At 38.4% G+C, this 14134-nt stretch overlaps 1 protein-coding gene across 4 annotated transcripts in view; it reads left to right on the forward strand.

Moving 5' to 3' along the window:
• Positions 1-14134, forward strand: part of LOC150082631 (serine/threonine-protein phosphatase 4 regulatory subunit 1-like) — a 677709-nt gene that overhangs the window by 407458 nt on the left and 256117 nt on the right. For all 4 annotated transcript variants that reach the window (XM_090377553.1, XM_090377552.1, XM_090377554.1 and 1 more), the window contains one exon: positions 3604-3710. In XM_090377553.1, coding sequence (XP_090233679.1) covers positions 3604-3710 — 107 coding nt within the window. The remainder of the gene's footprint in view (positions 1-3603; positions 3711-14134) is intronic.

Consider the following 14134-nt stretch of genomic DNA (forward strand, 5'->3'; position numbering starts at 1 on the left):
CTACCCCCCCCCCCAACACACACAGATGTCTGAGTAAATTGGAACAAACACTGTTTTATGATATTAAGTTTTATAGTAACCATTCGTTGTTGCATGTATATTATATAAAGACTTTAATAATTCTAAGTCCTAGCTTGATTTTTAATTACTGTCAATCACTAATATCATCATATCTCCCCCACTCCTCAAGAAAAGCAGTCTGAATCTGCCACTGCAGAAACAGGAAGCTGCATTTCTTTACTGTGTATCTCTGACCTTGGTTTATTGAATTTCTTTTTTTCGAACACTACAGACAATATTTCCTTAGCGGCAAGGACGTGAATGAGGCTGTGCTTGACAGGTTTCTTACTGAAGGCATTATACAGATCCGTGTTCACGCCGAGATAAAACCTCAAAGTAGTGTGATTACTTAAAGACGTACTTTTTTGTAAAGCGTTCGTCCAGGCAATAAAAGTTGAATGTCCTGCTTACTCTTCGTCAGATGTTCTTTTTTTGTATTTGGTGAGAAACTGATTTATAAGTTTATCAGGGTTTTTTTTTAAACATTTACTTTTGAGATTGCAGGGCTAATGCAAGTACTGTATAATGCGGACTATCTGCAACGGGGGGGGGGGGGGGGGGCGGATATATTTCTGTAGTGTACTTATTTACAAGAGGATAAAGATACGTGCTGTTGAGGACAGATCCCACTTGTATTTCCTGTAGACACATGGTTGGATAGAGACTGTTTTTCTAGGATGGACCGATATAACAGTAATGATATGTGATTGACAGTAATTGAAATACTGTAATATCATGAAACACCCATTTGTTCTGATATATTCAGGCTCTGCGGAGGTGGGGTGCAGGAGTAGTCTTGATTGCCTCCTCATGGAACCTCCCCACTGTGTGTACATACATGGTACAGATTACCGTTAATTTTCTGAAACTGTTGAATTCAATAAAATAATTGTTTAGAGGAGCGTACAACTATGGCAGTTACTTTTAACAGTGGACCACATTCGCGGATCATACTGTTAGCATGCTAGAGCGTCCGTGGATGTCGTCTTTATTTACTCCTTAGTATTTGTGGAATGAACTAGATCATTGTGCTGGTGCAATCCTTGAAATGTTTTATTTTATATATATATATATATTAATTTTTATTATTTTTTTTTGGCGGTTGGTTCATAAAGCCACATTCAAGTAATTTAGGACAAAAGCCTCGTGTTATAAGAACTATAAAACATTATTGTGTAACTAGGGCATAGCCTGAATGTGTCAGTAGTAGTGAGCAAACTAGGTTTGCTATTTAGTGCATCGATCTTATATTGTGAAGGCACTTCGCCACGAGTTGCCTTGGTATTGCACTAATCTAAACGAAGAGTACTTCTTCATTGGAGAGGTATATCGTTATTTAAAGTGTATGCAACTACCCAGACTTAACTTACTTTACCCGCTGTACGATATTGCATCTCACATTGTAAATATATCTCGTCACTGGGTTGTTGGGGTCTTCACATACTAACCTACCCACCGAGGAGACTCTAGTCAGAGTCGAAACCATGGTCTTTGCAGTGACGTCGCCTTAAATGTATAGCAATATACTGCATGCGCAGACAGTTAATATATGCAGACTGCATATTTTCCATGCAGTCTGCCCAATAATGGAATTGTGGCATTGGATTTTGTTTAGAGATTGGAAAAATACATATTATTTATTGTAGCATAAAGGCAGATCATGGCGAAAGCTTTCGCGATATGAGATCGGTGCTCTGAACAGCAAAACTAGTTTACCCATTGCTGCATAAACAATTAGGCTATGCCCTCATTGTATATGCATTTGTATAAAGCTAATTAATTCCTGTTTATTTCTATCAGTCTAACTATTATTGCTCTTGATTTATACATTCTCTGTCATATCCAGTTTTTTACCTAGAATGGAGAAATAAAGGATATCTAATAAGTAACTCAAGTTTTATTTTGTATTATTTTATTTTTTAGGTACAAAAATGTAGCATATACAGCAACTGTCTGTGCATTGTTTTATATATAGTATATTAAGTGCTGTTACATCTGGACGTCACCTCTTAAACCGATGTGATACATAATCCACAGATTTTCGCATAAAGTCAGTTGGAATGTTGCCGAAAACGGTTCGAATTTCTTTATTCCAGTGTTTGAATGGGTTTTGTAAATCTTTCTTTTGGTCCAGCTCTGAAAGATGAAGTCACAAGGTGTTAGATCTGAATTTTTAGGAAACCAGTTGACCCACGGTCTCTTAGCCACCTTCCAGAAACTTGATTATCCAGCTACGCACGAACGGTTAATATGCAATATAGTGAGATCGTTGGCCATAAATTCAAGCATCTGCGCTTATTGCACATGGTATCCTGTAACAGATATAGCTGAACAAACTGTATTGTAGCTATGCCAAACGAGACAGTGACTTTGGCTTGGATAACAAGTTCTCTTGTCTTTCCTAGATGTCGAAATTGTTGCAGCTGCAAAAAAATGAAATTTTAATGATTTACGAATTACCCAACTTGGAACACTGCTTCGTCTAATCAGAAAATATTGTTGAACAGACCTCTAGTCCTCTTTCTATAGAGTTCTCCGCAAACACTTGAGTAAGTAGACAGTTCTTAAACATAACGAGGTTTTCATACCCAGTAATGCAATGTCTTTTTTTTTTTTTTTCTTTCTTTTTTTTTTTTATATCACAGTATGGGCTGTCTAACGTGTTATCCCACTCTTTGCAGATTTTTATGAACTTTCTTGAATAGCTCCAACGGTTTATTTTGTCCGCGATGTTGAGGGATTCCCACCTCTCTAGCCACCTTTGAGTGAGCCCGTGGCCATTACCTTCATTTAAAACTTCTTAATTGCGTTTCGGTCTAGTATTGTATGTTTTCCATGAGTAGTTCGCCACCATCTTAAAAGACTGACAAACAGACCGCCGCATCTTTTATCATCCTGTGACTTGCTCATGGTTTTTTAAGTGATTTGCCGTTCTTTATCCGAAAATGTCCAAAACAAAATGGTAAATAGTGAGCTTCGCATCATTGACAGTAGTCTTGTTATAGCTCTTTGTTTTGCGAGTTATAAATGTCAAAATAAAAATAAAAAATAGGAGCTACATATTAGATACCCTGTGCATAAATAAAAAAAATGGAATCAGAATATATGTAACTTCCTAGTATGATTCATTGGAATAAATGATTTTTAGGCGTTTTTTTTTTTTTTGTTAAAAACGAGTACCAATGCTCCTTATGAAGCACTTTAAATGGCGTGGCTATAACTTGACGTGGGAGCTGGATCAGTAATGTCATTAAAATTGATCAGATGTTAATCGGCATGTTTTGTTCTCTCCATTTAGTTATGCTATATAGGTTTCTAAGGATATGTAGAAGTTGTTGTTCAAGACCATGTTGAAAATACTTGTCTTTTCAACGAGGTCTTATTCGTCAATATCATTCTTTTTACTTGGTATAGTAAAAAAGATCATTGTCCAATTATTCTTTTATATATTTATTTTTGAAATAAAGAAGGCTCTAAATTAATTTCAAGATTATTACCAACTTTAATATACATTACAGTATTTATTTCTATTTGTATTTCTAGGCAGGCGGTGGCGAGAAATATCCTGGATACTCTGCGTGCGGTGGCGGACGATGCCGATGAGGTGAACTGTGTATTGTCTGTTTTGTGCAGGCTTGCAGAAGATTATGGTAAGTCATTATGACTTTACTGTGCTGTAAAACTACCCTTCATAATTAAGTCAAATGCTGGTTTTTATTGAATTTCCTTAAGGAACGCCAAGTTAAACACTATATGTAAAACCAACAAGTGTTACTTTTCTATATAGCGGTTTTAAGAGCGATGCAAGTGTTATGATGTATGGGAAGAATGTTCTATTTCACTGAAGATTCTTATTTTAATCATGATGCTTAGTATGCTTAAAAATATCAATTGATTTGTTAGATTTTTCTGCCAGTTTTGCGTATGCATTTTCGAATAAATTCCAGTCTTCCCTGGTAATTAAGAATATGAAGGCAAGAGTAGTTTTACTAGTGATTTTTCTGGAAAGATGAGTTTGTTTTACGAGCCCAATTAAGAATTTTTGGAGTTAGTGTAAAACAGATTACACTCTAAGTGAATCATATTTAGCAATCATATGGGTTCGAACCACTGTTCAAGTTATTGTTCTACCCCTACCATGATGTGAAATATCGTAACTTATTTCTGTTTCATATACGTTCGCTTTTTACTCCAGAACGACCACATTGGCCAGAGGAGTGCACAAGCAGTTATTTTGATAAGAATATTAGCATTAACCATATTTAACGGTCAAGTGAAAATGCAATCAGCTCAATATAATACTGACTTAAATCTTAATTGCCTGTGAACAAGTGAAGCAAAGCAGTGCTAAAAGTGTTTCACTTGAAATATACGTTTTTTGATTACTTTCTAAAAATTTGATTTCCAAAATGTTATTTATATAGGGAAAAATTAACAGAAGGACTTTTCTTATAACCATTTTAGTTGCATAGATTATTTAATTTAATAATTTAAATACAATAATTTTAATCAACTATAATTTAAAACAGAGGTCCAGCGTGCTGCAGTTTCTCGAGAACATTATTTCCAGAAATTTCTAACTACCTGCCTGGTTTAGTTTATAAGTTTGCTTCAAAATTTTACGAACCTACTTACCTAATGTACATTTTACTATTTAAAAAAAAAAGGTGAAATTCTACAACCAGGAATGGTTCATGGATCATGGAAAATCCTACCGAATCCTTATTTATACATTGCGATACATGTATTAAAATTGCTTCACAAGTTCTTCACATACATTCTTTAAAAAAATTTAAAATAATAGTGATACCTCAAAATGGAATGGAAATGTTATTATTATTTTTACCTTCTACCCTATCATTGTATGACTCGGAGAAATTACGAATTCGGAATGCGAATGTGGCATTCTTAAACTCGATGCGGTGGTAATCCTAGTTGTACTTTTTTACTCGAGCAACCAGCTGCAGCACAAGCGATCGCTCTTTCCCCCAATTCCAACTTTGTAACAAATAATATAACCAAAGATTAGATGAATCGTAAAAGCGATATCAATTCATTTTCGAAGCCCGGAGTGCTCAGCGTATCAGTTGCGAGTTACACGTTCGAATCCACGTGATAGTAATATTGTTGTCGGGCTATTCTTGGAGTTTAAACTGAAAATGTATTTTATATACGCTATGTCTAATTAAATAGAAGGTAAAAAGATGACCCGAATTGCTGCACTCAAGTCCTTTCTATTTGGAAGTGTTTTGAAGCTTTCTGCATGTTCCTTGTTGTGCTTCACGTAAGTAAATCATGGTGGAAAGGTATGGTTCAATTTGAGAGCCAGGTTACCAGAAAGTGTATGACTCACATGAATCTGGGGAAGGGAGAACCAAACTCATAATAATGAGCACATTTTTTTCATTCGCTTCTTCCTAAATATTTATCTTGGATCATTAATATTATAAAGCGCTATAATATAATATTTCGTTCCTAAACAAATATTACTATTGTGCTAGTATTTGCCGAATCTCTCTGTCAGGCACTGCCGCAAAAGAGAATATTATTCAAGTGGGAATGGAGCGGGTCACGATACAGGAAACTTTCGTTTGATATGTAATTCAAAAGAACGAATTCAGTTTTTCAGTGTCGTCCATATACAATATGGACGACATATTGTATATAGTCAGTGTACGTGTGTTGGTTTGAAAGTCAAGCGCCCATGCTTGGCTTGCCATTTTTAGTGGGCAGTTATATCTTTATACAGGAAACTAATAACTTGCCAGAGTGTTTGGAAGTAACATGACCGGCAGTGTTCAGAAGAAAATTATTGGTATTATTTAAACTAACTTTACTTTTACTGTACATAAGAGTACTCTCCTCCCAATTGAATATACTGTTCATCGAGCACCAATTCGAAGCCCGCTCTAAGAATTGTCTTCAGAACTGCATTAGCATCGGACTCAAAGTAACTTCCACGAAAATGCTTCTTTATTTCAGGAAACAGAAAATTCGGAAGCAACCAGATATAGCGAATAGGATTGATGTCCCATCAGTTCATTCCCGTGTCTTCAGTTGTAAGAACGCAGTGTACGAGCATATGATGTAATTCTTCCGTTTCTCTGACTGTTAACATACAAGCTAACCTCGTTTTGGAACACAAAGTTGGAAATAACTGACGAGGTTCCCTACATATATTCCCAATTATCTGGGAAGCGTGTTGGACTGAATCGCACACTTATGCACCAGTTGATTATGCTCCCACCATGCACTTTCCATTGTTGTTGTTGTTTTGGTTTTTAGGAGCATTAGCAACTAAGGCCATATTGCTCTGGGGATATGCGGTGGTCATTCCCTGACCTTTCCGCATCCTCCGTATTTGGTGGCAACGGGCTCGAACCCCAGTCTAATCAAGAAGCGTGTGCTACACACTGATGCTGCTGCCCACCTGGCTACGGAGGCGCCCAACTGCACTTCCCATTAAAAATAAGAGTATAATCAATTTTGTTAATTTCATTGCTTTATTCGAATGAGTCTTGGCTAAAGATTAAGGAGTTTAACTTTTTAGATATTAATGGCCTGGGAAAATTTTTCAAACTCTTATTTTACAGGTATATGATTTAAGTTTTATAGATAGGCACAGAAATTGCAAATCCCAAGCAGATACACCTATACCTATCTAATACACCTATCTCATCCTATAGGATTTACTCTCTTTCCACAGTAATGCGTTTTATATATTTGTTAATATAAGTTATTTGTAATCTCTCATTTTAATTAAGGCGTTGCTGCTAATTTTTATAACCTTGTAACACGAAGAATTTTACATTGATGAAATGTTTACAGATTGAATTTATGTATCAGCCTCTTTTTTTTTTTTTTTACTGCTAACTATGTGTATATATATATACAATGATGGCCTCATAAATTGTATCCCCCTCTTTAAGTTTAATATTTCAGTATTAACTCCCTTTGTAGGTAAAATTGTCATCTCAAGACACGTCACTCTACATCCGATCTACATCCTCTTGGTGATGACGGGCAACAGGGGTCCCGACTAAATGGCCGAAGGAATAACACTGTAGTGTGAATAGTGTACTACGTAGATACCACCAAAACTCGCACTATCTCTGGCCTTCACAAAGTTTGTATTGCGACACAGAATTTACGTGTAGTTGGGGGGGGGGGGCTTAATAGCAAACACTATACATTGTTACATAACCCTGTAAAACGCTATATTGCGTCACCATTCCGTAATATTAGAGTATATTACGAGTGGTTTTGCATCATCGTTCTCTGACATTAGAATGGTATTGCATCAACTTGTTTATAAAAGCATCCACCTGCTGCTGTCCGTCGTCGCTTCCTGTTCTGCAGTGATATGGCCTACGCTCAGTTAACTCCAAGGGATAAAAAAAAAAAACACATAATTATTGCCTTTGACAGGGAGGTGCTTTTCTGTCGACATATAACTGCAAAAGTTGACTGTAACCAGTCTACTGTGTCAAGGGTATTAAAAAGAAATCTGAGGCTGGAATGTCAAAAGAAAATTCGGAACGAGACTGAAATGGAAAAGTATTCAAACATAGGAGGAGTTTTGAAGCGTCTGTGCCTCTGTCATTGTCTTGCAAGTTTCTTAGGCCTAAAATCCACATGGAATGAAAATACTGTGGTAAATGCAATAATAAAACTGCCTGCATGCCTGACGAAGACTCGTGATGAGTAGTCTGAAAGCATATTGGCCTAATAAGAAGCTCCATTGGCAAAATCCATGTGGGAAAAGATGACTAACTTGGGCTAAAGAACGTGCTAATTGGCCACTTGAACGATGGAAATCGGTGACATTCTCTGATGAATCGAAATTTATCCCCCACAGGTCGGATGTTAAATTCTTCATTCGGCGTATCACCCTGAGTGTTCAACCAATAGTAAAGTTTCCATTGAGCCAGATGGTTTGGAGATGCATAACGAGCAAAGAAGCGAGCAGAATACATATTTTATAATTGTAACGCTAACGATGACTACTACGCAAAAATTTTAAAGGAGTTTCTTCTGCTCGTCAAGGGCAAGACAGGTCGTGTTTGGGCTTCTGAAATTGGATATCATATAGTATAGATCATCTGAATCTTGTCTTTTCTTCTAACTCTGCATGCTTTACACTACACAGTGCTTTTAAGATCAGTATGCTGAGTAGATTGGTATGGCATTACCTGTGTTTGGTTGTAGATCCCTCCCCGGCTTCATATGCCAGGGATGGGAACAGGTTGCTGTGGTGAGCTAAGCTAAGCGGCCAGTCAAACAACACAACCTGACACTACACTATGACACACCTACACCACTGCACTGAGTCTGTGATAATTCTACACATTACACGCAGAGTTACCATAATCGCCCACACCAATAAATGCCCTCGTGGGTAGCACAGTTGGTAGAATCGCCGTCCTACCCACACCGGGTGGAAAAGTCTCGTCGATGACTTGAATTTTTATGGACCTACTCTCGCCCGAAACCGGGCGAGAGTAGTACGGTTTTTCCTCCCAGAAACTCGAAATTTTCTTCCAGCAAACAGAAAATCGACCACAGAACACCCGCAATTTACAGACAATATACGCGAACAATATGGCCTAAGTTACTGATGCTCCTAAAACCCTACTACAACAACAACAGCACCAATAAATAAATAAAGCAAAAAATGCCCGTCATTAGAGACATTATTTAATACAATTTCTAGTATGCTAATTTTAACTTGTACACTCCATACTAGACAGACGGAAGGCGGTAATTAAAGCTCATGCTGGGCCAACAAAATACGGATATCTGTTGTAAACTCCTGATACTATCACAACAGTTTTTTTTTCCCTAGTTAATATATATTTCAGTCTTCAATTATTTTTTTTAAATAATTGAAGACTGAATTTTTTATAATAAAAATAATAAATAAATATTTTTATTTTTTAATTATCATTCTAATTTACTTTACTTATATATATATTATTTTATTTTTTATTTTTTATTTTATTATAATTTATTTATTATTACTATTATTATTATTTTTTTTTCATTTTATGCTGTCTACGTTAATTTCAAACATTAATCACGATAAAATCACGATTGTATTATCAATAAAATGCATAATCATGTTTTGGGAGAATATTTACAGTGATGTATTTTGTGGCCGACCCTGTATATATATCGAGCCCATATATCCAAACTTCTACTAGTCCAAAGTTGTTCTCTATATGGATGCTACATTCGATTACCTGTGGCGCTGTGTTTACACAAGAGCTCAGTCCACAGCCTCTGCAAACTGCTCGTACAAGACATAAACAGGAAGTGGTATCCTTATCAAACTTTGTACTATAACGACGCCGTAACGATTTCGCGGATTTTGTTCCATGCATTCACAGAACACGTGATTTCTCTAATGGTGTCGCTGTTTTGTTTTAAATATGACCGCTGCGATTAGCTTTAGTTTGAGGTTTCACTTTTCATTGGCTTATGATTATTATTGTATAGTTTTCCAGTTTCCTTATAGTAAAACACTGTGGTGGTGGAGTACTTAAAGTGCGAAATTTTGTTACACAGTAACAAATCGTTATGGTGTTAAACAATAGTACTCTCCAAAAGTGTTGAAAGATGCTTTTAGAGAATAATAGCATTTTATTACAAAACTGTATACAGTCAGCATGAAGTTGAATGAGCAGTGGGAATCGACACAATCGTTTTATTATTATTATATTATTTCTTTGTGATGGGGAAGTGTCCGCTCCGTGACGTGCAGTGGTACCACGTGCACAGGGTGGCTATGTCCGGAGTTATTGTTCATCAAGGAACTCTCTGACTACCCTACAGATGTTCAGGATTGCGACTCTCTCTAGATTTCCTTCTGTTTTTTCTCTGGGAGACCTATTGTTTCTAGGCTCAGTGTAAGGTCTTTGGCACCATACCGGTGGTTGTCACGATGATCTTTACTTGTTGCATATGCCGCATCTTTTGATCACTTGTCTTAGGTCTCTGTTCTTCCAGATATTTTCCTTTTCCCGATGGGTTTTCTGGAGGTTGCCAGTGTTGGGCAACGCTGTGGCGATCACATAGGTAGCTTTTCCTTTTGTCGACAAGGGTTATGTTCGGTCTGTTGTGCAGGATTGACTTGTCCGTTATTATGGCCCCAGTACAGCTTGTGGATTGGGGTCTCTAGTACAGCCGTATTACAAATTCGTACTTGTAATACGGTACACTTTCTTTGCTCAATTGGTATTTCCTCGTTAGCTTCTGATGTATTGTCCTGGCTACCTGGTCGTCTTTACGAGTGTACTCCTGGGTGATCACCCTGCATCCTGCGGTGATCTGTTGGATTGTTTCTGAGGCCAGGTAGCATCGTCGACGTCATAGGGGCTCCTTGGCGATGTATTTTCTATAGTTCCCGTGTTGATTACTTGGTCCTGGATGGCGAGCATAATTCTGTTATGGCTTCGATCTCTCTACCAGTCTGCAACTGGTCCATTCTGAACAAGCTCAAATAAATCCAAATAATACCAAGATGATGCTTTTCAAAAACAAATTGGACCTCAGGAGACCTTTGCAAGTCAAGGTCTCTGGTTCTGACTTCCCATTGTTACACAGGCCAGCGTCCTTGTGTGGTCATTGACCATAAATTCAGTTTATTTTCTCACCTGTCGAATCTAGTACCAAAATAAAAAGATTTTCCCCATCCATCTTAAGGGTCTCTCCAGGAACGAGTGGGCTGTCTAAGTGAACGCTCTCGCTTTATTACAAGGCGGTCTTTCTTCCGATCGTCTCCTATGCGCCGGGAATCTTGTTCCCTCGTGCTACTCTAGTCGGCGCTTCCGTAGCCAGGTGGACAGGAGCAGCAGTGCATAGCACACGCTTCTTGATTAGACCGGCGTTCGAGCCAGTGACCACCAAATACGGAGGATGTGGAAAGGTCAGGGAATGACCACCGCATACCACCGGAGCAATATGGCCTTAGTTGCTATGGCCTTAGTACCCAGAATAATCTCTCCAGGTGATTAATGCTTCTGGGTAGCCAAATGGCCTATACTCTACTCACACAAACATACACCTCACATATCTGCCACTTTTATAGTGGTGCTGTTCTTTACAGGGATACGAGGTGGAGTTCAACTGACGTTCTAGGACCGCCCCTTACAAAAACACATGTCCACACAGTCTGCAGCTGCTTAGTTTCCCCTGATGCAATCCATGGGGCTTGAATTTGTCTAGTACAAATTCCATCCTGATATCATTGCTGAATTTTTCTTGGTTGCCACTTAGAGCTTGATGTCATTCATGTTCACCAGGAGGGAGAGGTTGTATAGGTTGTTCCTTCCTTCTTTAAGGCTATATCCATACTTGTTGTTGTTGAGCATGGTGAATAACGGGCTGAGTACAATACAACTAAAGTGGGCTCAGGGCATCTACCTGAAAGATTCTTCTCTTTATGGGGATGAGACTGGTTGTTGACATTGATGGTGGTACTCCATTTTGCTATAGTAGCTTCTAGGAAGTTTGTCACTGCCGGATTGACTTTGTAGATCTTCAGCATCTCTTTTAGCCAGCTATGAGGCACAGAGTTGAAGGCCTTGCTGTAATCGACATAGGATTTGTACAAGTTTGCGCAACTTGCTCTCTGACTGTGCCTTCAATGGTTAATTACCCGTGTACTCCTATCACCCTGTTGATTCTGGGCTGCCATTCGCAGTTTGATGACTTAAACATCCGGGAATTGTTCCAACCACTTGCCATGTTCATTACTTCTCTTTGACATCATCCATATATGGAGGTGGACCTGTTTTAGCTTCGGCTTGTGTCTTTGATCTTTATTGGCTGGGCAGAATTAAGAAAAGTTAAAATGTATAGACTGGCTACTTTATTGGGTATAGCTGTTCCTTTTCACGAAATTACAGCATCGTCGCATCGCACCATGCGATAAAAAACAAGTAGTAGTAGTAGTAGTGGCATGTGATGTGATGCAAGAAAGCAAGTGTATGAGCTTATGCAGCATCAGCCAAAAAAAAAAAAAAAAAAAATCACACCATTCCCTCCAAATCCTGTCGAGTTCCTCCTTAAATTTATTCAACCTATCAACTTCCACAACGACAGATGGAAGTTTGTTCCAGCAATTAACCACCCGTTGGCTAAAGGCAAATTTCCGCACATCTATTCTACATCTGTCCTTTCTTAATTTGAATTTATGCTCCCTTAGGTTCGTAATCTGCACAAGTGGAAGGATCCCATCAGAATTCAACGTACTCAACCCATTCAAGGCCTTATACACCTCAATCAGATCACCGCGCAAGTGCCTAGTCTCCAGCTACTGCAATTTGCAGAACTTAAGCTTCTCTTGGTAAGCGGATCCCTTCATTCCCCTCACCAATCTTGTTGCCCTTCTCTGTACACGCTCAAGTAAATCTACATCCTTCCTAAAATGAGGCCTCCAGACCTGTACGCAGTACTCAAGGCGTGGCCTGACCATTGCCTTATACAGAGGGACAATCACCTCCTTCTCCCTGCTAGCAAAATTCCTATATATCATTGACAAAACCCCATGACCTGCCCTGCCAGCCTGTCTGCATTGCTCAGAAAACTTCATATCTGACTGCACAATTACTTTCATTTTCTACCACCTTTAGTGTAGTACCACACAGTTGGTACGTTTCTCTGGGGTTACTTCTACCTATATGCAGTATGTACTTTGCATTTGTAAAGGTTAAACTTCAGTTGCCACTTCTTTAGCCCATCTGCCCAAATTATCTAGATCCTGTTGCAGTAGCACACTGCCATTACTGTCATTAACAACCTGCCAACCTTTGTATCATCTGCAAACTTCGACATTAAGCCTGATATACCTTCATCAATATCATTGATAAATATAAGTGAACATAAGAGGTGTGCAATTTAGTGTGAGAATGGGAAAGGCAAAAGATTTAAGTGACTTTGAACGTGGCCTGGTAGTTGGTGCCAGTATCAGTATCTTGGAAACTACAACCCTTCTGGGATTTTCACATACAACTGTGTCTCGGGCGTATTGAGATTAGTCCAATAATCAAATAATATACAGCCAACGGCAATCCTGTGATCAGAAATAGCTCATTGATGTCAGACGCTAACGTAGGCCGACAAGACTTGCTCAGGGTAACAGTCGAAATAATCAAGCGAAACACTGGTAGCGAATGAGCTATTTCAGAATATACAGCCCATCGTATCTTGTCACGAATGGGGTATTTCAGCTGATGACCATAAACGTTTCCGTTCCTGTCAGCAAAAATACAAGAAGATGCAGTTACATTGAGCTCAGGAACACTAACTAACGCTAGACAGTGGGGAATTGGAGAAACGTTCTGTGGTCTGACGAATTCCAGTTCCTGCTTTTCGCGTTGATGGCTGAACTCGAGTATGGCATAAACAGCATGAGTTCATGGATCCATCCTGCTAGGTATCAACTACGTAGGGTGGTGACGACCATGTAATGTTGCATATTATTATTCCACTAGCACCTTCACTTTGATTCCAGTGGAGTAACATTTGATGCCACAAGGGTATCTGGAAATTGTTTCCGAATAGGCGTATCCCTTCAAAGTTGCAGTGTAACCATCTGAAAATTGGCTCCTCCAACAGGATAATGTTCCATATCACAAGGCCAGAATTTACGAACTTTGTTTCAGGAGCACGAGTGAATTCAGTCCAGCGCAGTGGCCTTCCTATTCTCCAGATCTAATTGCATACCTGTGCAATGAGGTGGAACGAACTCTTTGGGCTAACGAGACCCTAACTATCCAAGTTGCGAAAACTGATCTAATGTGATTTTTTTTCTACACGCACACACACAACGTATAATAGAAAAATCGAATATATGCTAAGTGGTTATTAATTACTTTCTAATTGGAAAATTAGTTTAATGTTGTGATAATGATGCATTCTGGTGGATGGCTACTTATAAGTTTTAGAGTATATTTTCAATGTTTTGTTATCAGTTACATCGACTGAATTACTTGCAGACTTTTGATTGTATGGATCCCAAATAGCACACACAAAACAAGAATGGAAAAGTGAAGGGTGTATCAAATACAGA

This window comes from Mastigoproctus giganteus, chromosome 7, assembly GCF_048544385.1.
Source record: "Mastigoproctus giganteus isolate SK-2022 chromosome 7, ASM4854438v1, whole genome shotgun sequence".
Classification (NCBI taxonomy): domain Eukaryota; kingdom Metazoa; phylum Arthropoda; class Arachnida; order Uropygi; family Thelyphonidae; genus Mastigoproctus; species Mastigoproctus giganteus.